General features: G+C 55.3%; 3 protein-coding genes across 3 annotated transcripts; all 3 read left to right on the top strand.

The window, feature by feature from the left end:
- The first annotated feature begins 938 nt into the window (after nt 1-938).
- On the top strand, nt 939-18,885 carry FAM83E (family with sequence similarity 83 member E). Its single transcript, XM_029585445.1, is given in 7 exon segments — nt 939-1,176; nt 2,400-3,171; nt 8,955-9,122; nt 11,367-11,491; nt 12,088-12,262; nt 12,264-12,851; nt 18,609-18,885. Coding segments are annotated over 6 exon segments (1,752 nt in total). The 5' UTR covers nt 939-1,176; nt 2,400-2,721; the 3' UTR covers nt 18,855-18,885.
- LOC115080962 (proteoglycan 4-like) lies at nt 18,870-21,848 on the top strand. The gene has a single exon (XM_029585447.1). It carries the CDS (start codon nt 19,563-19,565, stop codon nt 20,607-20,609), a length of 1,047 nt encoding a protein of 348 aa, XP_029441307.1. The 5' UTR covers nt 18,870-19,562; the 3' UTR covers nt 20,610-21,848.
- On the top strand, nt 20,629-22,958 carry LOC115080960 (extensin). Its single transcript, XM_029585446.1, has 2 exons — nt 20,629-21,900; nt 22,090-22,958. Exons 1-2 carry the CDS (start codon nt 20,859-20,861, stop codon nt 22,509-22,511), a joined length of 1,464 nt encoding a protein of 487 aa, XP_029441306.1. The 5' UTR covers nt 20,629-20,858; the 3' UTR covers nt 22,512-22,958.
- Nucleotides 22,959-23,424: the final 466 nt, after the last annotated feature.

The following is a 23,424-nucleotide window of genomic DNA, read 5'->3' as shown; positions in this document are numbered from 1 at the left end:
CCAGAAGAGACTCCAGCAAAATGCAGAGAGCGCAGGGGCTGGAAATACCAGAAGAGACTCCAGCAAAATGCAGAGAGCGCAGGGGGCTGAAAATACCAGGGGAGACTCCAGTAAAATGCAGAGAGCGCAGGGGGCTGAAAATACCAGAGCTCAAGGGCTGGAAATTTGCGAGACTCCGGCAAAAAGAAGGATCTATGAGCTGCAGCTCTGTTTGTCATCAGTGGCCTCCGCTAACCCCCCTCCCGCAAGCTATCCAATTCGCTCCCCGTTTTCCTCCGCATGCCCAGCCGTCCAAAGCGGTGCAGAGTGTTGCTAGCCCAGCAATGCATGGAGTTAGTCCCATAAAAAGGCCTCCCCTCCTGGCGTTTGCTCTGTGTTTGGCATGCTGATGACTAACGGGGCAGCCGGGCTTCTTTCTCCGAAATCGACCGTCCAACTCTTTCATTGCTCGGCCCGGATCCGATTCCCAGTGGCCACCATCGGGAGCTCTGACGAGTCATGCCCTGTATTGTTTTGGGAGGATGGGGTTGGCACTTCCTGGTTGCCAGCACGGCAGCCGGGTAAAGCCGAGGTGTCTGACATTTCCAGCATCACAAAAGCCGGGCAGGAAGGAGCTCCCAGGCCTGGGCTGCTCCCTAACTGGACTGCTAGGGAGGGGGCACCGAGGAGCAGTCCCCCACTCCAGGAAAGAAAAGGGGGCATCAGAGAAGGGGGAGGCAGGTGATGGGGAGAGAGGACCTCCTGAGCCCCAGGAGACAGGGAGGGGTTAAAGAGTTAGAGGGAAGGAGTGGAGGGGCGGAGGCTCCCTGAACAGGTGGCTGCCGCCTGGGGAGAAAAGCGGAGAGAGCGAAGAAGGAAAGGGGAAAGGAGGAGACAGGGGAGGGTGAGACAGACCGAGGGGGTGGGGAGAGAGGGCCAGTGGGCAAAAGGAAGCCAACCTGGGTTTACCTGGCGCATGCAGTAAGTCCTGGTGCAGGTGAGAGGGGAGGGGGAGGGCACTGCACCGACACGGGATCCCGAAGGAGGAACAGGAGAGGTCTGCTGGCCGTGCCGGAGACGGACCGGAACCGGCTTTCGGAAGGTGCTTGGCTGGAGTGACCGTCCCCCACCCCCGGCAGAGCTGAGAATTAACAGAGGGGTGGGGGCGGCTGCCATCCTGGGAGCGCCTTATACCAGGTACCAGCCAGCGGAGGGAATCCACTCAGGGCCCACCCCCCCCCCCCCCCCTCGCTCTCTCCCTCCCCTTCCCCTGACACCCACCCTCTCTACCACACACCAGAATGGAAAGCCAGGACTGGGGTGGTGATGGTGGAGGGGTTTCCTGTTCTACCCCCTCCCCCCCCCCCCCCATGGTTTCTCTAGGTCTCTGACACCTGAATCTCCTTAAATACCCCCTCTCCCCGCACCACAGAACCGGGATGCTACATGTGAATGTGGCTAGCTTGAAAAGCCAGGTGGCCAGGATGGTGGGAGTGGGGAGAGAAGTCCCCCACCACATACACCTCCTCCAGGCCCGGGTCAAGAAATACTGCAGTGGGGGGATTGCGGGCTCAGAGGAAGATGTGTGCTGGCCTTGCTTGTCACCCCCACACCCTGCTGACAGTGGCTGTGCCGGATTTACATCTCATGCACCCCAAGGTGCCGGATCTTCAGCACCCTCGCATCCCCCACCGGCAAGAGGGAGGGAGGGAGGGAGGGAGGGAGTGGGAGAGGAACGGGTGGGAAGCTGGAGAGAAAGGAGGTGTGAGGATTGCACTCGACCTGATATCCCCTGAACTACCTGCGTACTGTATATATTGGACACCTGGCTGCAGGCAGGTACTAAAGGGGGGTGGAATTAGCACTAGCATCTGCTTCTTGATAATTTTGTAAAGAAATTCCTCCACCACCACATTTAAGCCATGGGGCTCCTAGGATCGTGCTCAATGGGAATTTGGGCCGGGGGGGCACTTCAATGCCCTGACGGACTCAATGACACCATGGGTGGGCTGGTCGGGGGGGGGGGGGGGCAAATAGTAAAACAGGTGGTAGAAGGGGCTCAAAGCATATAATGCAGGATAGATTAGTGCAGCCCCTAAGCCAGGACTGCTGGATGCTAGGGGGCAACCCCCCCTTCCCACCCTGGTGCCCTCTGCTGTAGAGTTACCTTCCTCATCCTGGCGATTAAACAACCTGGTGACCTGCTCCCGGTGACTCACCCGCACCGCTGCAAAACCACATGGCGTGGGCTGAGAAGGAGAGGTGGGGGGGGGGGGAACGAGGACGATCAAATCATTTTTTTCTACAGGGAAAAGGGCACCCCGCAGGGCTACCCGAACCGAACTGGAAGTTCATTCCCTCCCTCGCCCAGCCGCCTTCCATTTTAAAGAAAACCTCCTCATTTCATTCTCTCTTTGCAGGACGGACAGACGGGCGACCACCGGCGGAAAAAACGGAGAAGGAGTTTTGGGGAGAAGTACGACACCCTCTCCCCCCCCCCCCCTCCCTCCCTCCCCCAACCAACTCCATACCCCCAGTTCTTGGCACCATTACAGACCTTACCCCTTTCCGACAAACATAATTTATTTTCATTTTATTATTAAAAAACAAAAACAAAACCCAACCATCCAAGTTGACAGAGCAGCCTGGAAAACAGCGAGCAGACTACATTCTGAAAAAATAGAGGCAATTCCTTTTTTTTTTCAAAAATCAGAAACCAGGATATAGAGACCAAGGGCGAGAATGGCAAACTCCCAGCTGAAGTGCCTCGAGGAAGATCAAGCCTACCCTCTGCTGACAGAATGGTGCCCGGACTTCTACTACTCGGAGGGGCAGCGGCTGGCACTGGACGCTCTCCTGTCGTCAGGGGCCTCCGCCTTCCATGACCGCCTCCGGGCGGAAAACCTCCGGCACTTCCTGTCCCCGGAGGAGGTGGCCCGGCTGGAGGAGGCAGCGGAGGACTACCAGGTGGGCGAGGTGGATCTAGAGGGGGAAGCGGAGCTGGGCGAGGATCTGAGCCTCAGCTATTGGCCCAGCAAGACGGACACGCCCACCCCTGTTCTGGAGCTGGGGTGGCCCGAGCAAGGCGCGTGGAAGGGCATCACTCGGGCAGAGCTCTACACCCACCCACCGTCCGACAATGCCCCCCACATCAAGGAGGTGGTGCGAAGAAGCATACAGAATGCCACAAAGGTATGTGTGTGTGAGGAGAGATTTAGGAGGGTGACATCATTGAAGTATCTGGTGATGGATAACATGACCAAGAGATATTTAAGAGGGTGACACCATTGAGGCCTATGGGGTGCATGATGTGGAGTAGAGATATTTAAGAGGGAGATGCCATTGAAGTCTATGGGCCTGAATGACATGGGGAAGAGATATTTAAGAGGGTGATGCCATTGAGGTCTATGAGGGTGAATGACGTGGGCAAGAGATATTTAAGAGGGTGATGCCATAGAGGTCTATTAGGTGAATGAATTGGGGAAGAGATATTAAAGAGGGTGAGGCCATTGAGGTCTATGGGAGTGAATGACGTGGGAAAGAGATATTTAAGAGGGTGATGCCATTGAGGTCTATGAGGGTGAATGACGTGGGAAGATATATTTAAGAGGGTGACACCATTGAGGTGTATGGGGCTGAATGACGTAGGGAAGAGATATTTAAGAGGATGATGCCATTGAGGTCTATGAGGGTGAATGACGTGGGAAAGAGATATTTAAGAGGGTGATGCCATTGAGGTCTATGAGGGTGAATGACGTGGGAAGATATATTTAAGAGGGTGACGCCATTGAGGTGTATGGGGCTGAATGACGTAGGGAAGAGATATTTAAGAGGATGATGCCATTTGAGGTCTATGGGGGTGAATGACATGGGGAAGAGATATTTAAGAGGGTGACTCCATTGAAGTTTCTAATGGTTTATGACATTATTTAAGAGGGTGACGTCATTGAACTCTCTGGTGGTTTATCACATGAGGATGAAATGATTAACAGGGTGACGTCATTGATGTCTGGCTGGTGTATGACGTGGGGAGGATATATTTAGGAGGCTGATGTCATTGAAGTATCTGATGGTGAATGATATGTGGAAGAGAAATTTAGCATGGTGGCGTCACTGAAGTCTTTAGAAGTGAGTAAAATGAATAATAACAGGCCGTCTCTACAGGATCTTGTGTGAATGTTTTACTAATATGAACAGGTCACTCTTGCAGCAAAAAGAAGCCGAGAGCCATAGAAACAGAAAACATGACAACAGATTAGGCCCATCTAGACTGCCCAGTTTACTTCCTGCCATGAGCAAGTCCTTCCTCTAACGAAATATAATGTGAAGTAGCAGACAATGGGAGGCAAGCTGGAGAGAAGCTTTAGCTACGCTAAGTAGGGAGAGGCAAATTTGGCCAATACAGTGTGGGATTGGGAAATCTAGTCAATGGCAAACCTTTGAATTTAGGTTGGCGAAGGGTTCTCCAGAATTCCCTCCTTCAGCTTGCTAGGTACCCCACCATCTTCTCCTGGGCAGTCCGGAGAGAATCGTCTCTGTCAGATGCCAGCGGCAGGCACTGGTCAGAAAGTGGATGAGCGCCTGACGGCGAGGCGGGTTAGGAACACAGGGCGCTCTGGAAGGAGCCGGTCTTCTTTGTTCGGGGAAAACTGGCCATCTACAACTTGTCCTCCGTCAAGGCAACTTAAATGTTGCGCTTGGCTGCTTTTAGATGACGTGTTCCTGGGAGAGGGGGGTGGTTTGTCTTGGTCTGGGGATTCAAATCTGAAATCTACATATGTACAAACTCCACAGGTAAAAAGTACCCATGGACTATGTCGTAACGCGAGCCCCTACCTTATGCGCAGCCAAGCTACACAACACCACCGAATTTATTCCAACCGAAAGGGATAGGAATTAACAACTCAAAATTCTAACTTGAATGCTTGAAACAAAAGGGTTATCGTCCGATAATTATCTCCCAAGAAAACTTACAACCTGCTCCCCCAGATCTGACAACCACCTTAACCTGAAACCAAATCTTAAAAGGAGTAAGCGCCAAACAAACACCCAAACAGAAAAAAAATGGGTGCCAAACCCTTGCCAGACACCACCATGAACGTTCTTCTGGCACATGGCACAGGACCCTACAGCTACCCAACCAGGAAAGACATTCAAATCGTGTTCCTCTATGAATGTTGTTTACATGATCCAAAGCAAAAAAAAAAAAGGTAACCAAAATTAAGAATCAATCATCACAGACAACATAAAACCAGAACGACAGCTGGGTAGGCAAGCATTTCTCAAGGGAAGTCCATTCCCTTATCGACCTCTCTATCAGGGTACTTAAGGGGAACTTTTGGAGCAGACAAGAACAATAACCATTTGAAATGACGATAGAAACATGACAACAGAAGAAGACCACAGGGTGTATCCATATAACTGCTCAGCCCTACAATCCCTACCACTCCCTCAGAGCTCCTCTGTGTCTGTCCCATGTGCCCTTGAATTCAGATACGGTCCTTGTCTCTGCCACCTCCACTGGGAGGACGTTCCATGCATCCACAACCCTCTCTGTAAAGAAATATTCTCTAAGATTACTTCTGAGTCTACCCCCCTTTCACCCTCATCACTTGAAATCTTGGTTCTAGAGGCTTCTTTCTGTTCAAAGCAGGCCTAGACCTTATTTTCATGAACTCTAGCATCCACAACACTGACCCCCCCCCCCCCCCCTTGCTCTCCCATCCCATGGTCTGACCACTCCCTCATAAACACGACTCTATCAGTAAAAAATAACCTTCGCACCCCCCCCCCCCCCGCACACTCACACCTTTACTTACTGCAAAACTTGCCTCAGAGATGATCTCATATCCGCATGCACCAATATCTCTAACAAAATTGACTTTTCAAATACTGAAAATGCCATTTCCTCATGGTACAATATCACCCTCAACATTGCTGACCACCTATGCCCATTCACCTCAAAAACGTAAACCCTGCACGCACAAACAAAAAACCATGGTACACCCTCGAACTAAAGGCCCAAAAAAAAATGACCTCAGAAACAAAGAAAGACAATGGAGAACACCCCTCACCTGCTCAACGATCCGCATATTACGCCTCCATGCATGCCTACAGGAGCTCCATCCGAAAAACTAAACGGGATTTCTATGCTCATAAAATTCACAACCTCCAATTTAATGCCAAAGCCCTCTTTCTCCATTGTCTCTGACCTCACCAAAGTTTTATCCCCACAACTAACCAATACTGACTCCAAAAACAAATGCAATGACCTAGCCCTCTTCTTCCACAAGAAAATTTCCACCCTCTCAGCTAACTTTCCCCCAGACACCCCCAACTCCAACTTCCTCCCCCCCCCCCCAACACCACAGCATCCCTTACCGTCTTCAAATCTACCTCCTCCTCTGAAATAGAAACCCTATTAAAGAAAATCAAACCCTCATCGCACCCCTCTGAAACCATTCCAACCAAACTACTACTCTCAATCCCCAACATCATCGCCAAACCCATCTCCGAATTAATCAACTGCTCCCTAGCACAAGGTAGCGTACCGACCATCCTAAAACAGGCAATCATCAAACCGATCCTCAAGAAACGCAACCTTGACCCCACAGATCTCTCCAATTTTAGACCCATCTCTAATCTACCACTCCTAGCTAAGATCACTGAAAAATTAGTCAATATCCGTCTCACAGAATACCTTGACCAACACAAGATTCTTTCCACCTCCCAATTTGGTTTTCGTAAACATCTTAGCACAGAAACCCTCCTACTATCTTTAACAGACAAAGCACTCAAAGGACTTGATAACGGCAACTCCTATCTCTTAGCTATGCTCGACATTTCAGCTGCTTTCGATACGGTCAACCATAATATCCTCATTAATCTCCTCACAGAGATTGGCATCACTGGAACAGCACCTCTTTGGCTACAATCCTACTTTGAAAAATAGACACTATAAGGTCACTCTAGGCAATCATGAATCTGACCCTTAACCGAGGCGTCCCCCAAGGCTCCTCATTATCCTCCACCCTGTTTAATATTTACAGGTTACCCCTCTCCAAACTCCTCTCAAACTTAGGAATCACCCACTACTTATACGCGGACGATGTCCAAATTCTCATCCCATTCAAGGACTCGTTTCAAAAAGCACTCCAAACATGGGACACCTGCCTCACCTCCACCAATCAACTTCTCACAAAAATGAATCTTGCCCTTAACCCCCACAAAACTGAATTACTTGTCCTTTCCCCTAACCCCCTCATCTACTCCAACTCCCCCCCCCCTGCTTCCCAAACCCCTCACCCCACACACTCGAAGCCTAGGTTTTATGACTGACAGCCAACTATCCTTAAAACCATTCATCAAAGCCACCCTAAAAGATTGCTACTTCAAACTTCACGTTCTGAAGAAACTATTACACCTTTCTGACTTCCTCACCGTGCTCCAAACCATAACATTCTCCAAAATCGATTATTGCAACTCGCTCTTACTCAGCCTCCCCGCCTCCACCTTAAAACCATTACAACTTCTACAGAACACCACAGCCCGAGTCCTAACCAACACTCGCAAGCACGACCACATCACGCCTTTACTGAAAGACCTACATTGGCTTCCTATCGCCTCGAGAATCCTATACCAAACCTTATCCCTAATACATAAGTCCCTTATAAATGAAAACACCCAATGGCTTCAAGAGCCTTCTCCAACCCCCACTCCTCCAATAGACCTACACGAATGGCCTACCAAGGAACCCTCCACGTACCCACCCCCAAACCTACAAATCTTGCATCTACAAAAAAAAAAAAAAAAAAGAGCGTTCTCAATAGCCAATCCCTTGACATGGCATGCCATGCCCCCTGACCTCCGCACAGAACACTGCACGCCGAAATAAAAAAAAAAAATTAAAAACATGGCTAGTCCAACAGGCCTTCCCCTAGCCCTCGTGCTCCCTCTGCCACAGAAATCGTAACCTCCCTCTACTCTCCTCCTGCCCCTATTTTGTACTTAGTCCAGTATTCCCATCTGCCCTCAGGCTATCTTGTTCCTCCCCCCTCCACGCTCTCTCCTAAACATATTCTTTATCTACTGGGTTAATATGCTGTCCTTATACTTATTGTTATTACATCTCCAATACATATGCTATTTGTTATTACTTTGCCTATACACTTATCTAGTTACAACTTTCTAGTACATACATATATATGTTACTTTTATCTGTATTATCATATACTTAGGCTTCTTCTTAGTTTACACCGTTCTCTGTAATTGTTTGTGCCATATACTTAGGCTTGTTTATTGTTCCCTGTAAACCGATAGGATGTGAAAATGGCTATAAAAACCATTAAATAAATAAAAATAATCCCCTGTGCAATAATTCCTTGGAGGCATTCAAATGTCTCCATCATACCTCTCCAATCCTGGGAGGGAGAAAGGATCCTCAGGGGTGGGGGAGTGAGGGGTAAATTCTGGGAGGGGCACAGAGGATCCTCAGGGGTGGGGGAGTGAGGGGTAAAGCCCGGGAGGGGCACAGATGATCCTCAGGGGTGGGGGAGTGAGGGGTAAAGCCCGGGAGGGGCACAGAGGACCCTCAGGGGTGGGGGAGTGAGGGGTAAAGCCTGGGAGGGGCACAGAGGATCCTCAGTGGGGGTGGGGGGGGGGAGGAGTGGTGGTTAAAACTTGGGATGGGAGGTTCCTCAGGGATGGGGGAGTGAGAGTTAAAGCTAGGGATGGTCAGGGAGCTCGGCTGGAATCTATTGTAGCAGGAAGAGAGATGGCATAAAGGCAGGTACTTACTCCCAACGATGACAACTGTCCGTGCGGTTAAACAAAAAGCTATGAGGAATATAATTATGACAGCAATGACAAGGGCCTGAACATTTCACGCCAGTGATGCTTACATGGAGAACAATTATTGTGTTGACACTGCTTATTATCTGCTTCCTTGCCGATACCTGTCCTCCCCGTGTGTGCAGGTGATTGCAGTTGTCATGGACATCTTCACGGACCCAGACCTCTTCATGGACCTGCATGAGGCCGCCTCCCGAAAAATGATCCCTGTCTACCTGCTGCTGAGCCAGCAGCACCTCCCGGCCTTCCTCACCATGGTGGAGACCACGGGGATCAACCTCCGCTTGGCTGAGGTAGGGAGCGGGCATCCATTGATCCGTAATTATGGAACAGTGGGGAGGGGGTGCTGCAGGGCAGGAGTGAGGTGCATTGGCAGAGCTGTGTGTGAGGGTCTCAGTACTGGAATAGCAGGAGGTGCTGCAGGGCAGGAGTGAGGTGCATTGGCAGAGCTGTGTGTGAGGGTCTCAGTACTGGAATAGCAGGAGGTGCTGCAGGGCAGGAGCGAGGTGCATTGGCAGAGCTGTGTGTGAGGGTCTCAGTACTGGAATAGCAGGAGGTGCTGCAGGGCAGGAGTGAGGTGCATTGGCAGAGCTGTGTGTGAGGGTCTCAGTACTGGAATAGCAGGGGGTGCTGCAGGGCAGGAGTGAGGTGCACTGGCAGAGCTGTGTGTGTGAGCGTCTCAGTACTGGAATAGCAGGGGGTGCTGCAGGGCAGGAGTGAGGTGCACTGGCAGAGCTGTGTGTGTGAGGGTCTCAGTACTGGAATAGCAGGGGGTGCTGCAGGGCAGGAGTGAGGTGCATTGGCAGAGCTGTGTGTGAGGGTCTCAGTGCTGGAATAGCAGGGGGTGCTGCAGGGCAGGAGTGAGGTGCATTGGCAGAGCTGTGTGTGTGAGGGTCTCAGTACTGGAATAGCAGGAGGTGCTGCAGGGCAGGAGTGAGGTGCATTGGCAAAGCAGTGGGTGAGGGTCTCAGTACTGGAATAGCAGGGGGTGCTGCAGGGCAGGAGTGAGGTGCATTGGCAGAGCTGTCTGTGAGGGTCTCAGTACTGGAATAGCAGGTGGTGCTTTAGGTCAGGACAGGGGTGCATTGGCAGAGCTGTGTGTGAGGGTCTCAGTACTGGAATAGTAGGGGGTGCTGCAGGGCAGGAGTGAGGTGCATTGGCAGAGCTGTGGGGGAAAGGTCTCAGTGCTGGAATAGCAGGTGGTGCTTTAGGTCAGGACAGGGGTGCATTGGCAGAGCTGTGTGTGAGGGTCTCAGTACTGGAATAGTAGGGGGTGCTGCAGGGCAGGAGTGAGGTGCATTGGCAGAGCTGTGTGTGAGGGTCTCAGTACTGGAATAACAGGAGGTGCTGCAGGGCAGGAGTGAGGTGCATTGGCAGAGCTGTGTGTGAGGGTCTCAGTACTGGAATAGTAGGGGGTGCTGCAGGGCAGGAGTGAGGTGCATTGGCAGAGCTGTGTGTGGGGGTCTCAGTACTGGAATAACAGGAGGTGCTGCAGGGCAGGAGTGAGGTGCATTGGCAGAGCTGTGTGTGAGGGTCTCAGTACTGGAATAGTAGGGGGTGCTGCAGGGCAGGAGTGAGGTGCATTGGCAGAGCTGTGTGTGAGGGTCTCAGTACTGGAATAACAGGAGGTGCTGCAGGGCAGGAGTGAGGTGCATTGGCAGAGCTGTGTGTGAGGGTCTCAGTACTGGAATAGTAGGGGGTGCTGCAGGGCAGGAGTGAGGTGCATTGGCAGAGCTGTGTGTGGGGGTCTCAGTACTGGAATAACAGGAGGTGCTGCAGGGCAGGAGTGAGGTGCATTGGCAGAGCTGTGTGTGAGGGTCTCAGTACTGGAATAGTAGGGGGTGCTGCAGGGCAGGAGTGAGGTGCATTGGCAGAGCTGTGTGTGAGGATCTCAGTACTGGAATAACAGGAGGTGCTGCAGGGCAGGAGTGAGGTGCATTGGCAGAGCTGTGTGTGAGGGTCTCAGTACTGGAATAGCAGGAGGTGCTGCAGGGCAGGAGTGAGGTGCATTGGCAGAGCTGTGTGTGTGTGGGGGGGGGGGAGGGTGTAGGGGGGCGTCTCAGTACTGAAGTAACAGGGTATTGCAGAACAGGAGTGAGGTGTGCTCTGTTCAGATCTGCTCTGCTCTCATGGTCTCGGGAGCAGTCAGTCACCCGGGGAGAGGAACGTGTGACTCTCCCTGACCACTCTAGCAAAAACTAAACCACGTTTCACTTTCCTCCAGTCTGTCAGCAGTCTGCCAGTTCCAGACAAAGCAGCCCTGCAGCTTCAATCCCTGCTGGCCCTCATCAGGGAGTCCTCAGACACAAGCTCATTTCTTTCTGTTCAGCTCTCGTCAGGGAGCTAGCAGTTCAGCCTCTCTCCTTGCTCCCCCCGGGCTCCCACTAAGGGGTTGGGCGGGGGAGGAGAGCTGTTCTGGGATGGACAGAATGGTTTTCCCCCATCCCGCACCTGGAGAGTCATCCAGACCAGGTCTCTGTCCTGTCTGTCTGTCCCTGTGAGATAACTGTCCACTTCATTTCCATTCCTTTGTTCAGAACATGCGGGTCAGAGTTATCTCGGGCTGTTCCTTTCACACCAGACACTTGAAGCAAGTCACGGGCACCCTGAAAGAGAAGTTTGTTCTGGTGGACGGCGAATCAGTCATCACTGGCACCTACAGGTAAGAGAGTATGAAAGGTCACCAGGGGTCACAAGGCGTGGGCTGCCAGATACACCCTAACCATGCACGCACATCAAAGATTCTCTTCCCATGATCACACGCAGAAAGTTGGTGACAGAGCCGGGGATTAGAGCTGAGGCACAGGGAGATAAAGTGACTCCCCCAGGGTCCCACACACAGAGTCAGTGACAGAGCCGGGGATTAGAGCTGAGGCACAGGGAGATAAAGTGACTCCCCCCAGGGTCACACACAGAGAGTCAGTGACAGAGCCGGGGATTAGAGCTGAGGCACAGGGAGATAAAGTGACTCCCCCCAGGGTCACACACAGAGAAAGGGTCAGGGAGGGGTACAGCAGGGGCAATAACCAGAGGTACAGGAACTGATGAGGGCAGAGAGAGGGGCAGGAGGGGAAAAGCAGGGGCAATAACCGGAGATAAAGGAACTGCTGAGGGCAGAGAGGGGGGCAGGAGGAGTAAAGCAGGGGCAATAACCAGGGATACAGGAACTGCTGAGGAGAGGGGGAAAGCACTGCAAATGTAGTGGAAAGCCGTCAGCGATGTTAATATTTTCTTTCTGTTTTCTTGCCCCTTCGCCAGCTTCACCTGGAGCGATGCCCACCTGGACCGGAACCTGGTGACCGTCCTGACGGGGGAGATCACAGACTCGTTTGACAAGGAATTTCGTACCCTCTTCGCCTCCTCCAGGCCCCTGCAACTCCTCAAGATGCCCGGCTTCGAGGGCAGGAAGTGGAGGCCACCGTCACCCGCCTCGGCCGACGGCCATCGAGCTGGCGCCCCGGGACCCTCTTTCACCACCTCCCCCCGCCTTGGCCCTTCCGGAGCCCTACTCCAATGGCTTTACCCCCGTGCCAAAGTTTGTCTTGCAACCTCCTGCCGCAGTTGACCCTCCGACCTCCCCTCATGTTGTCCCACTGGCGGGCGCCGAGTTGCCCAGGAGGGCTCACAAAATTGTGGCACGCCGGACAGTGGCCCCGACCGAAGCAACCAGCCTGGGCAAGGAGGGCGGCGGAGAGGTTCTGGGAGTCCCCGCAGTGCTTCAGGACTCCACGCTCACCCCCAGGGAGGAGGTGAATTTGCCAGACCACTCCATCCGGCACCGACTCTCAGCCTGCAGGACGTTCGAGGGCCCCGCCGACAGGCTGCGGGGAGGGCAGGACGCTCAGAGCGCCCTCAGCGACATCCTGAAGAACGTCCAGAGGAGCCGTCTGTCCGTGGCCAAGACAGCAGGAGCCAGGCCCAGCAAATCCCTCTGGGACCTCAGCCGCTTGTCGCAGCTCTCCGGCTCCAGCGTCGGGTCTGGAGCCGGGCAGCATCCTATGGAGCTGGGAGAGGAAGCCAAGGTGAGAACACGCCAATATATATATCTGTCACCCGAGGAGGGACTGAACCTCTCCTCACTTCAGGGGCAGCGCTGGGGAGGGGGAGGGAGTGAAGCCCCCTGTGTATCCCCAGGACAGGGGCAGCGCTGGGGAGGGGGAGGGACTGAAGCCCCCTGTGTATCCCCAGGACAGGGGCAGCGCTGGGGAGGGGGAGGGACTGAAGCCCCCTGTGTATCCCCAGGACAGGGACAGCGCTGGGGAGGGGGAGGGACTCAAGCCCCCTGTGTATCCCCAGGACAGGGGCAGTGCTGGGGAGGGGGAGGGACTGAAGCCCCCCTGTGTATCCCCAGGACAGGGGCAGTGCTGGGGAGGGGGAGGGAGTGAAGCCCCCCTGTGTATCCCCAGGACAGGGGCAGTGCTGGGGAGGGGGAGGGAGTGAAGCCCCCCTGTGTATCCCCAGGACAGGGGCAGTGCTGGGGAGGGGAAGGGAGTGAAGCCCCCTGTGTATCCCCAGGACAGGGGCAGCGCTGGGGAGGGGGAGGGACTGAAGCCCCCCTGTGTATCCCCAGGACAGGGGCAGCGCTGGGGAGGGGGAGGGACTGAAGCCCCCCCTGTGTATCTCCAGGACAGGGGCAGTGCTGGGGAGGGGGAGGGACTGAAGCCCCCCTGTGTATCCCCAGGACAGGGTCAGTATTGGGGAGGGGGAGGGACTGAAGCCCCCCTGTGTATCCCCAGGACAGGGGCAGTGCTGGGGAGGGGGGAGGGAGTGAAGCCCCCCTGTGTATCCCCAGGACAGGGGCAGTGCTGGGGAGGGGGAGGGACTGAAACTCCCTGTGTATCCCCAGGACAGGGGCAGTGCTGGGGAGGGGGAGGGAGTGAAGCCCCCCTGTGTATCCCCAGGACAGGGGCAGCGCTGGGGAGGGACTGAAGCCCCCCCTGTGTATCTCCAGGACAGGGGCAGTGCTGGGAAGGGGGGAGGGACTGAAGCCCCCCTGTGTATCCCCAGGACAGGGGCAGTGCTGGGGAGGGGGGAGGGAGTGAAGCCCCCCTGTGTATCCCCAGGACAGGGGCAGTGCTGGGGAGGGACTGACGCCCCCCTGTGTATCCCCAGGACAGGGGCAGTGCTGGGGAGGGGGAGGGACTGAAGCCCCCTGTGTATCCCCAGGACAGGGGCAGTGCTGGGGAGGGGGAGGGAGTGAAGCCCCCCTGTGTATCCCCAGGACAGGGGCAGTGCTGGGGAGGGGGAGGGAGTGAAGCCCCCCTGTGTATCCCCAGGACAGGGGCAGTGCTGGGGAGGGGGAGGGACTGAAGCCCCCTGTGTATCCCCAGGACAGGGGCAGTGCTGGGGAGGGACTGAAGCCCCCCTGTGTATCCCCAGGACAGGGGCAGTGCTGGGGAGGGGGAGGGAGTGAAGCCCCCTGTGTATCCCCAGGACAGGGGCAGTGCTGGGGAGGGGGAGGGAGTGAAGCCCCCTGTGTATCCCCAGGACAGGGGCAGCGCTGGGGAGGGGGAGGGACTGAAGCCCCCTGTGTATCCCCAGGACAGGGGCAGTGCTGGGGAGGGGGAGGGAGTGAAGCCCCCCTGTGTATCCCCAGGACAGGGTCAGCATTGGGGAGGGGGGAGGGACTGAAGCCCCCCTGTGTATCCCCAGGACAGGGGCAGTGCTGGGGAGGGGGAGGGAGTGAAGCCCCCTGTGTATCCCCAGGACAGGGGCAGTGCTGGGGAGGGGGGAGGGAGTGAAGCCCCCCTGTGTATCCCCAGGACAGGGGCAGTGCTGGGGAGGGGGAGGGAGTGAAGCCCCCTGTGTATGCCCAGGACAGGGGCAGTGCTGGGGAGGGGGAGGGAGTGAAGCCCCCTGTGTATCCCCAGGACAGGGGCAGTGCTGGGGAGGGGGAGGGAGTGAAGCCCCCCTGTGTATCCCCAGGACAGGGGCAGTGCTGGGGAGGGGGAGGGACTGAAGCCCCCTGTGTATCCCCAGGACAGGGGCAGCGTGGGGAGGGGGAGGGGGAGGGACTGAAGCCCCCCTGTGTATCCCCAGGACAGGGGCAGTGCTGGGGAGGGGGAGGGACTGAAGCCCCCTGTGTATCCCCAGGACAGGGGCAGCGTGGGGAGGGGGAGGGACTGAAGCCCCCCTGTGTATCCCCAGGACAGGGGCAGTGCTGGGGAGGGGGAGGGAGTGAAGCCCCCTGTGTATCTCCAGGACAGGGGCAGTGCTGGGGAGGGGGGAGGGAGTGAAGCCCCCCTGTGTATCCCCAGGACAGGGGCAGTGCTGGGGAGGGGGAGGGACTGAAGCCCCCTGTGTATCCCCAGGACAGGGGCAGTGTGGGGAGGGGGAGGGGGAGGGACTGAAGCCCCCCTGTGTATCCCCAGGACAGGGGCAGTGCTGGGGAGGGGGGAGAGAGTGAAGCCCCCTGTGTATCCCCAGGACAGGGGCAGTGCTGGGGAGGGGGGAGAGAGTGAAGCCCCCCTGTGTATCCCCAGGACAGGGGCAGCGCTGGGGAGGGGGAGGGAGTGAAGCCCCCTGTGTATGCCCAGGACAGGGGCAGCGCTGGGGAGGGGGAGGGAGTGAAGCCCCCTGTGTATGCCCAGGACAGGGGCAGCGCTGGGGAGGGGGAGGGAGTGAAGCCCCCTGTGTATGCCCAGGACAGGGGCAGTGCTGGGGAGGGGGAGGGACTGAAGCCCCCCTGTGTATCCCCAGGACAGGGGCAGCGTGGGGACCAGTGAGGGGGCTGGTCGTGCTCTCCAAGCTCTGCACGGTGCTGCCAGGTTCCTATATCTGCCCTGGGGTTTTTCTTTTTCCAGTGCTGGTGTTTGCAGGTTGGTCTCCTCCCTTGTCTAATACTCCCTCCACCTTCCTTAAATATTTACGCTGTGCGGCCCAGGTGATCTCCTGCGCCCAGCCGCACCGCACCGGCTGGCAGGGCGGCGAGAAGGAACTGTGGGAAGGGCGGAAAAACCATCTCCTCCACCCCAGTTCTCCTCTTCCCCTCCCCTCCCCCCACTCGCTCCTTGCCTCCATCTCACCCTCTCCAATCCCCTCCCCTTTCTCCCCCTCCCTCCTTCACTTTCTCCCTCACCTCCACCCCTCGCTCCTTGCCTCCCTCTCACTCTCCCTTCCCCTCCTCTTTCTCTCCCTCCCCATTGTCTCCAGCTCTCTCCTTCCCTTTCTCCCTTACCCTCTACTGTCTCCTTGCCTTCCACCTTTCTCCCTCTCCATCCTAGCAATTCCCTTCTCTTTCTCCCCCTCTCCCCACTCAGTCCTTGCCTCCACCTCTCCCAGCTCTCTCCTTCCCTTTCTCCCTCACCCTCCACTCTCTCCCCCTCCCCCCACTCACTCTCCTCCACCTATCTCTCGCTCTGCACCCCAGCTTTCTCCTTCCCTTTCTCCCTCACCCCACCACTCGCTCCTTGCCTCCACCCTCTCTCACCCACCACTCGCTCTTTGCATCCACCTCTCTCTCTCCACCCTAGCTCTATCCTTCCCTTTCTTCCTCACCTCCCCACCCCTCGCTCCTTGCCTCCACTTCTCTCTCCTCCCCAGCTCTCTCCCTTTCTCCCTCATTCTTACCACTCGCCCCTTACTTTGCCTCTTACTCCCTCTCCACCCCAGCTCTCTCCTTCCTTTTCTTCCTCTCTTCCCCCTAGACTCTTCTGTCTATACCTCTGGCTCAGCTTTTTTTTCTCTCTTCTCCTTCCTCCTTTTCTTTCCACATCCTTTCCCTACTCACCTCCCTTTCTCCCTCCCTCTCTCCTTCCTTGCCTCGCCCCCTGTCTCTTTTCCTCCCCTCCTTCCCCCCCCCCCCCCCTTTACCTCTTGAGGGCTCCTCTTTCGCGGTTGTTGTCTCTGCCCCCTGCCCTTCTCTTCCCTCTCTCTCTTCTCCGTGTTTCTGCCTTTCTTGCTCCACTCCCTTCCTCCTCACCTCTCTCTGGCACATCATAAAATAGTGTGGGGTTGGGGAAGGGGGAGAGGGAGAGGGATCCAGCACTGGAGGCCGTGGAAGGACAAAGACAGTCCCAGAGAAGGGCTACCAAACCGGTGGCCACAAGCCCCCTGCTTGTGGGTGGGAGTCACCGGGGTAGGTTTAGGGAGTCACGGGAATAGACTCGGGAGCTACAGCGGGAAATGACATCTCTATTTGCCGAGCGTTTTCCTCCACCTCATCTGCACTTGGCCCCTATTAGACCCTGGGAAGGGGATATTTTTTCCCCCCTTTATTCTCCTAACTCATCTAGCCCGGTCAATGCCTGGCCGGAAGCAGGGCCGGTGCAGGATCATTTGGCACCTTCGGGTCATGCCCCCACCTTCCCTGACTTCTAGCACCGGGCTCCCTCCTAGCAGCAGCAGTTGCTCCTTTCTGTCACCCTGCACTCCTCGGGGCCTTCTGCTGGCCAGGGGATTTGCCAGCTTCAAAACTTTGACGCTCTAGTCAAGTGCCTCGTTTGCCTAACGGAAGCACCGGCCCTGGCCGGGGGGGGGGGGGGGGCCACGCGCCCCTCTGGAACCCGGTAATCGTGCAGGCCAGAGTCCAGCCACCGAGTATCGCTGTTGATGCGATGGCCGAGACTTCCTTGCCAGGGCTGCAAGCGCTGCCTCTTCAGCCCCGGAATGAAAGGAAAAGAGTCCTGGGCCTGGGAATCAAGCTCAGGTCTGATGAATGGCAGCAGGGGGCATTGCAGCTGGGCCAAGCGAGGAAATATTTCCTCATAGGAAGAAAAGAACCTCACAGCAGAGGTGGTGGAGACAAAAAAAAAAAAAAGAGTAAGGGGATTTAAGAATGCCTCGGAGGGGGCACAGAGGATCCTCAGGGGTGGGGGAGTGAGGGGTAAAGCCTGGGAGGGGCACAGAGGATCCTCACGGGTGGGGTAAAGCCCGGGAGGGGCACAGAGGATCCTCAGGGGTGGGGGGAGTCAGGTGGAATCCTCAGTGCAGGGAGTGAGTACTGAATCCGGGGATTGGCTGGGGTGTGCAGATTTGGGGCAAGCAGACCGGGAGAACCTGCAGCGAGCAGACAGAGACCCTTTTACATTTGTGCTGACTTTCTATGTCTGGTGCTTTCCAAAACCACACCCTCAGTTCCTCACCAGGTGTCCCCTAGTGTCGCAGGGAGGAGAGGAGGTCCTGGGGTTAGTCAGCCTGCCGCCTCCTTGTCAGGACCCAGGAGCCGGCTGGAGCAGCGTAAAGGGTCCCCCCCACAGCCGGGGAATGGGATGAGCCGGTCCTAGTTTGCTTTCCCCCTCCCTCTGCCCCGTTGCATGCTGGGGCATGTAGTTTCACCCCCTCCCCCTTCATGCTTGTGTTAGAGAATGTGATAGTGCAGGTCCCAGGGATGCTCAGGGGGTTCAATCCCCGCCCCCCGACTTGGGTTCCTTGCTTGTATTTTTACCTATCCAGCGCAGCTCACTGCTTCAACGGCAGGGGGGAATGAAGTAAAGTGGAATTATACTCAGACAGCCAACAAGGACTGACTTGCACAGGCTGGGTAAACAATTAAGCGTGGGAGTAGCTTGCTTATTGCGGCGGTTACTACCCCTAACCAATTAAGCTGGATACTTCACTTACATGCAGCTCCAGCACTGCTCTCTGCATCAATGGCGGGGGTGGAAGGGAAATAGAACCAAAAAGTTACTAATAAGGGCCAAGAAGAGTAACAGATAAGTATGAAAAGAAAAAAAAAAAAGTGTGAAGCTTGCCGGGCAGACTGGATGGGCCGTTTGGTCTTCTTCTGCAGTCGTTTCTATGTTTCTGTTTCTACGTTACCTCCCTTTCCTTCCCAACAGACCAAGACAAGATGGGTCGGAACAGCCACCCCTGCCATGCTGCTGATGAGACAGAGGGGTGCGGCCCACCCCCTGGAGGAGCACAGGACGCGAGAGCACACCATGCTCTACAACCCGGGCCCCAAGCCGTCCCCCGCCTTCCTGCCTTTCCGGCTGCAGGGCCAGCTGGTGCATGGCATGCCTGGCACGGCCCTGCCCAGGCCCTGGGGTAATCTGTCCAAGCCCACCAGAGCGCTTTATTACTAAAGGCGTGGAGCCGGGGATTCCAGGTGGGTGGTGGCGGGGGGCGGGTTTGGAGTGCTCTCGAGATGAACTGGAAGGAGCGTGAAAACGGATTCGGCTATGACCCTGGAACTACACCGGGCTGACTCCCCTCCTTCCACCGCTCAGGCGTACCCTGGAAAGGCGCTGGCAATCCCGAGGACTTCAGCGCACCTGGAAGGACCTCCCCTAAAAAACGTCTGGTGACTGCGGCACTGAAAGTCCAATCATCTCATTTCCAGAGGCGGGGGTCTATCACCCAGGACCCCCATCTCCCCTCCTTCTTCATGTTTAACAGTTGTTCCGTAATGACAGTAGCACTGGAAGTGACTGGTGTTCACTGGAGAGAACTGAGATAGAAAGTAACTTACGAGGGGAACGCTGCCAAACACCCCCAAACAAGCATGCATCTCCCAGCACTTCTTCCCACCCACAAACACATCCCCCCCCCCCCTTCCAGCAGATGCAGCCCTCAGCATAGCTTCCCACCCACTAACAACTCCAGCAACCCATAACCTCCAGCCCCAAACGATCCCACTCTCAACACAGCTTCCCATGCACCCCTAAGCAGCACACCCTAACATGTCTTCCCATGCACCCCTAAGCAGCACACCCCAACATGTCTTCCCATGCACCCCTAAGCAGCACACCCCAACACGTCTTCCCATGCACCCCTAAGCAGCACACCCCAACATGTCTTCCCATGCACCCCTAAGCAGCACACCCCAACACGTCTTCCCATGCACCCCCAAGCAGCACACCCCAACACGTCTTCCCATGCACCCCCAAGCAGCACAACTCCCATGTCTTTCCTTACACCCCCCAGCAGCACATCCCCAACACGTCTTCCCTATGCAAGTCCATCCCCAACACGTCTTCCCATGCACTCTCAAGAAAGCACATTCCTCCCATGCACTCCAAAGCAAGCAGATTAGTCTTCCTCATACACGCCTAGCAAGCACATCTCCCAACACGTCTTCCCTATGCACCCCCATGCAAGTCCATCCCCAACACGTCTTCCCATGCACCCCTAAGCAGCACACCCCAACACGTCTTCCCTATGCAGCTCAAGCAAGCATATCCCCAACACATCTTTCCATGCACCCCCAAGCATCACACCCCAACACATCTTCCTTTGCACCCCTAAGCAGCACACCCCAACATGTCTTCCCTATGCAGCTCAAGCAAGCATATCCCCAACACATCTTTCCATGCACCCCCAAGCAGCACACCCCAACACATCTTTCCATGCACCCCCAAGCAACACACCCCAACATGTCTTCCCATGCACCACCAAGCAGCACACCCCAACACGTCTTCCCATGCACCACCAAGCAGCACATCTCCCATGTCTTTCCTTACACCCCCCAGCAGCACATCCCCAACACGTCTTCCCTATGCACCCCCATGCAAGCGCATCCCCAACACGTCTTCCCATGCACTCTCAAGAAAGCACATTCCTCCCATGCACTCCAAAGCAAGCAGATCAGTCTTCCTCATACACGCCTAGCAAGCACATCTCCCAACAGTATTCCCATGCACCACCATGCAAACATATCACTCAACATGTCTTCCCCATGCACCTCAAGCAAGCATATCCCCAACACGTCTTTCCATGCACCCCCAAGCAACACACCCCAACATGTCTTCCCATGCACCCCTAAGCAGCACACCCCAACACGTCTTCCCCATGCAGCCCAAGCAAGCATATCCCCAACACATCTTCCCTTGCACTCCTAAGCAGCACACCCCAACACGTCTTCCCATGCACCCCCAAGCAGCACACCCCAACACGTCTTCCCATGCACCCCCAAGCAGCACACCCCAACGTCTTCCCTATGCAGCCCAAGCAAGCATATCCCCAAAACATCTTTCCATGCACCCCCAAGCATCACACCCCAACACGTCTTCCCTTGCACCCCTAAGCAGCACACCCCAACACGTCTTCCCTATGCAGCCGAAGCAAGCATATCCCCAACACGTCTTCCCATGCACCCCCAAGCATCACACCCCAACACGTCTTCCCTATGCAGCCCAAGCAAGCATATCCCTAACACATCTTTCCATGCACCCCCAAGCATCACACCCCAACACGTCTTCCCTTGCACCCCTAAGCAGCACACCCCAACACGTCTTCCCTATGCAGCCGAAGCAAGCATATCCCCAACACGTCTTCCCATGCACCCCCAAGCATCACACCCCAACACGTCTTCCCTATGCAGCCCAAGCAAGCATATCCCTAACACATCTTTCCATGCACCAAGTAGCACACCCCAACACGTCTTCCCTATGCAGCCCAAGCAAGCATATCCCCAACACGTCTTCCCATGCACCACCAAGCAGCACATCTCCCATGTCTTTCCTTACACCCCCCAGCAGCACATCCCCAACAGGTCTTCCCTATGCACCCCCATGCAAGCGCATCCCCAACACGTCTTCCCATGCACTCTCAAGAAAGCACATTCCTCCCATGCACTCCAAAGCAAGCAGATTAGTCTTCCTCATACACGCCTAGCAAGCACATCTCCCAACAGTATTCCCATGCACCACCATGCAAGCATATCACTCAACATGTCTTCCCCATGCACCTTAAGCAAGCATATCCCCAACACATCTTCTCTATGCACCCCCAAGCAACCAACCAAATCTCCCAACACATCTCTATACACCCCCAAGCAAGCAAATCCCCCAACACATCTCTATGCACCCCAAGCTAGCAAATCCAACAGATCTTCTCTATGCACCCCCAAGCAACCAACCAAATCTCCCAACACATCTCTATACACCCCCAAGCAAGCAAATCCCTCAACACATCTCTATACACCCCCAAGCAAGCAAATCCTTCAACACATCTCTATACACCCCCAAGCAAGCAAATCCAACAGATCTTTTCTATGCACCCCCAAGCAAGCAAATCCCTCAACACATCTCTATGCACCCCCAAGCAAGCAAATCCCTCAACACATCTCTATGCACCCCAAGCAAGCAAATCCAACAGATCTTCTCTATGCACCCCCAAGCAACCAAGCAAATCCCTCAACACATCTCTATACACCCCCAAGCAAGCAAATCCCCAACACATCTCTATGCATCCCCAAGCAAGCAAATCCCCCAACACATTTCTATGCATCCCCAAGCAAGCAAATCCCCCAACACATCTCTATGCACCCCCAAGCAAGCAAATCCCCCAACACATCTCTATGCATCCCCAAGCAAGCAAATCCCTCAACACATCTCTATACACCCCCAAGCAAGCAAATCCCCAACACATCTCTATGCATCCCCAAGCAAGCAAATCCCCCAACACATCTCTATGCACCCCCAAGCAAGCAAATCCCCAACACATCTCTATGCATCCCCAAGCAAGCAAATCCCCCAACACATCTCTATGCACCCCCAAGCAAGCAAATCCCCCAACACATCTCTATGCACCCCCAAGCAAGCAAATCCCTCAACACATCTCTATGCACCGCCAAGCAAGCAAATCCCCCAACACATCTCTATGCACCCCCAAGCAAGCAAATCCCCCAACACATCTCTATGCATCCCCAAGCAAGCAAATCCCTCAACACATCTCTATGCATCCCCAAGCAAGCAAATCCAACATGTCTTCCCTATGCACCACAAGCAGCACTTCCCTAACACATCTTCCCATACACCCCAAGCAAGCACATCCCCGAACACCACTTCCCACCCACAAATACAGATGCACATTCCCAGAAACCCTTTTTCCACCCACCCTTCAACAAATCCACATCCCCCTGAACTCCCATTCCCATTAAATCAACTCATCCTCCCTCTAAACGCCCCTTCCTGCCTACCCCGCCCACGTTTCCCCAGTCAAATGCCTGGTTGGTCGTCCCCCCCGCACATCAAAGGTCTTCAGTGAAAACCATTCCCGAGTAACCTGAACCGGGGGGGGGGGGGAAGCTGCCATCCTCAGGCCTGGCCCTCAGCGCCCCCCCCCCCCCAAGGCCCTGGCAGGAGCCCGGGAAACAGAGCATTCTTGCTTTCTCTCTCTGCACCCAGGCGAGCTGTGGGAACCCCCTGTGCTTAACGCGCTGCTCTGTCTATCCAGCATCCTCTGAAATAAAGTCTATTTTTGTAAAAGGTGGCAGTGGCCGTGCTTTCCCCAAGGCGATGTGTGTGCTAGCATTCAGGCACGGGGGCCGCCTTCACCCCGATCTCAACCGAGCAAGCTGGACTTCACACCCCCCCCCCGCGCCTACTACAGCTCCCTGCGGGCACTGGGGCCGGCTCAGCCTGCTCGGGGTGACTTCTTCTAACCTGAAATGTAAATCTGCCCTCCCCCTCTGGTAAAAAAAAAAACAAAACCAAAGTAAGACTTCCGGGACAACCCCCCCTCCCCTTCTCAAACTGTGATAAATAAAATCCTTTGAGGTTTTGGCCCAGGTTCCCCCCCACTAATAACAAGGCAGAGGATTAATACTTAAAACATGGAGTGCTAAAGCAAATATTTACCTTCTGGTATAAAGCCAGAGGGAGGGAGAATAACATCAGCTGATTCCATGACTGTTATTAAAGGTTTACCACC

Source organism: Rhinatrema bivittatum, chromosome 19 (genome assembly GCF_901001135.1).
Source record: "Rhinatrema bivittatum chromosome 19, aRhiBiv1.1, whole genome shotgun sequence".
In the NCBI taxonomy this organism is placed as follows: Eukaryota; Metazoa; Chordata; class Amphibia; order Gymnophiona; family Rhinatrematidae; genus Rhinatrema; species Rhinatrema bivittatum.
The sequence above is the reverse complement of the archived record's forward strand: the minus strand, read 5'-3'. Positions and strand labels throughout refer to the sequence as shown.

Coding starts and splice junctions, on each gene's coding strand:
- LOC115080962 (XM_029585447.1), top strand. CDS start 19,563: ATGTCTTCCCATGCACCCCTAAGCAGCACACCCCAACACGTCTTCCCA.
- LOC115080960 (XM_029585446.1), top strand. CDS start 20,859: ATGCACCCCCAAGCATCACACCCCAACACGTCTTCCCTATGCAGCCCA. Junction 21,901..22,089: donor ACCCCCAAGCAACCAAGCAA/ATCCCTCAACAC, acceptor CCAAGCAAGCAA/ATCCCTCAACACATCTCTAT.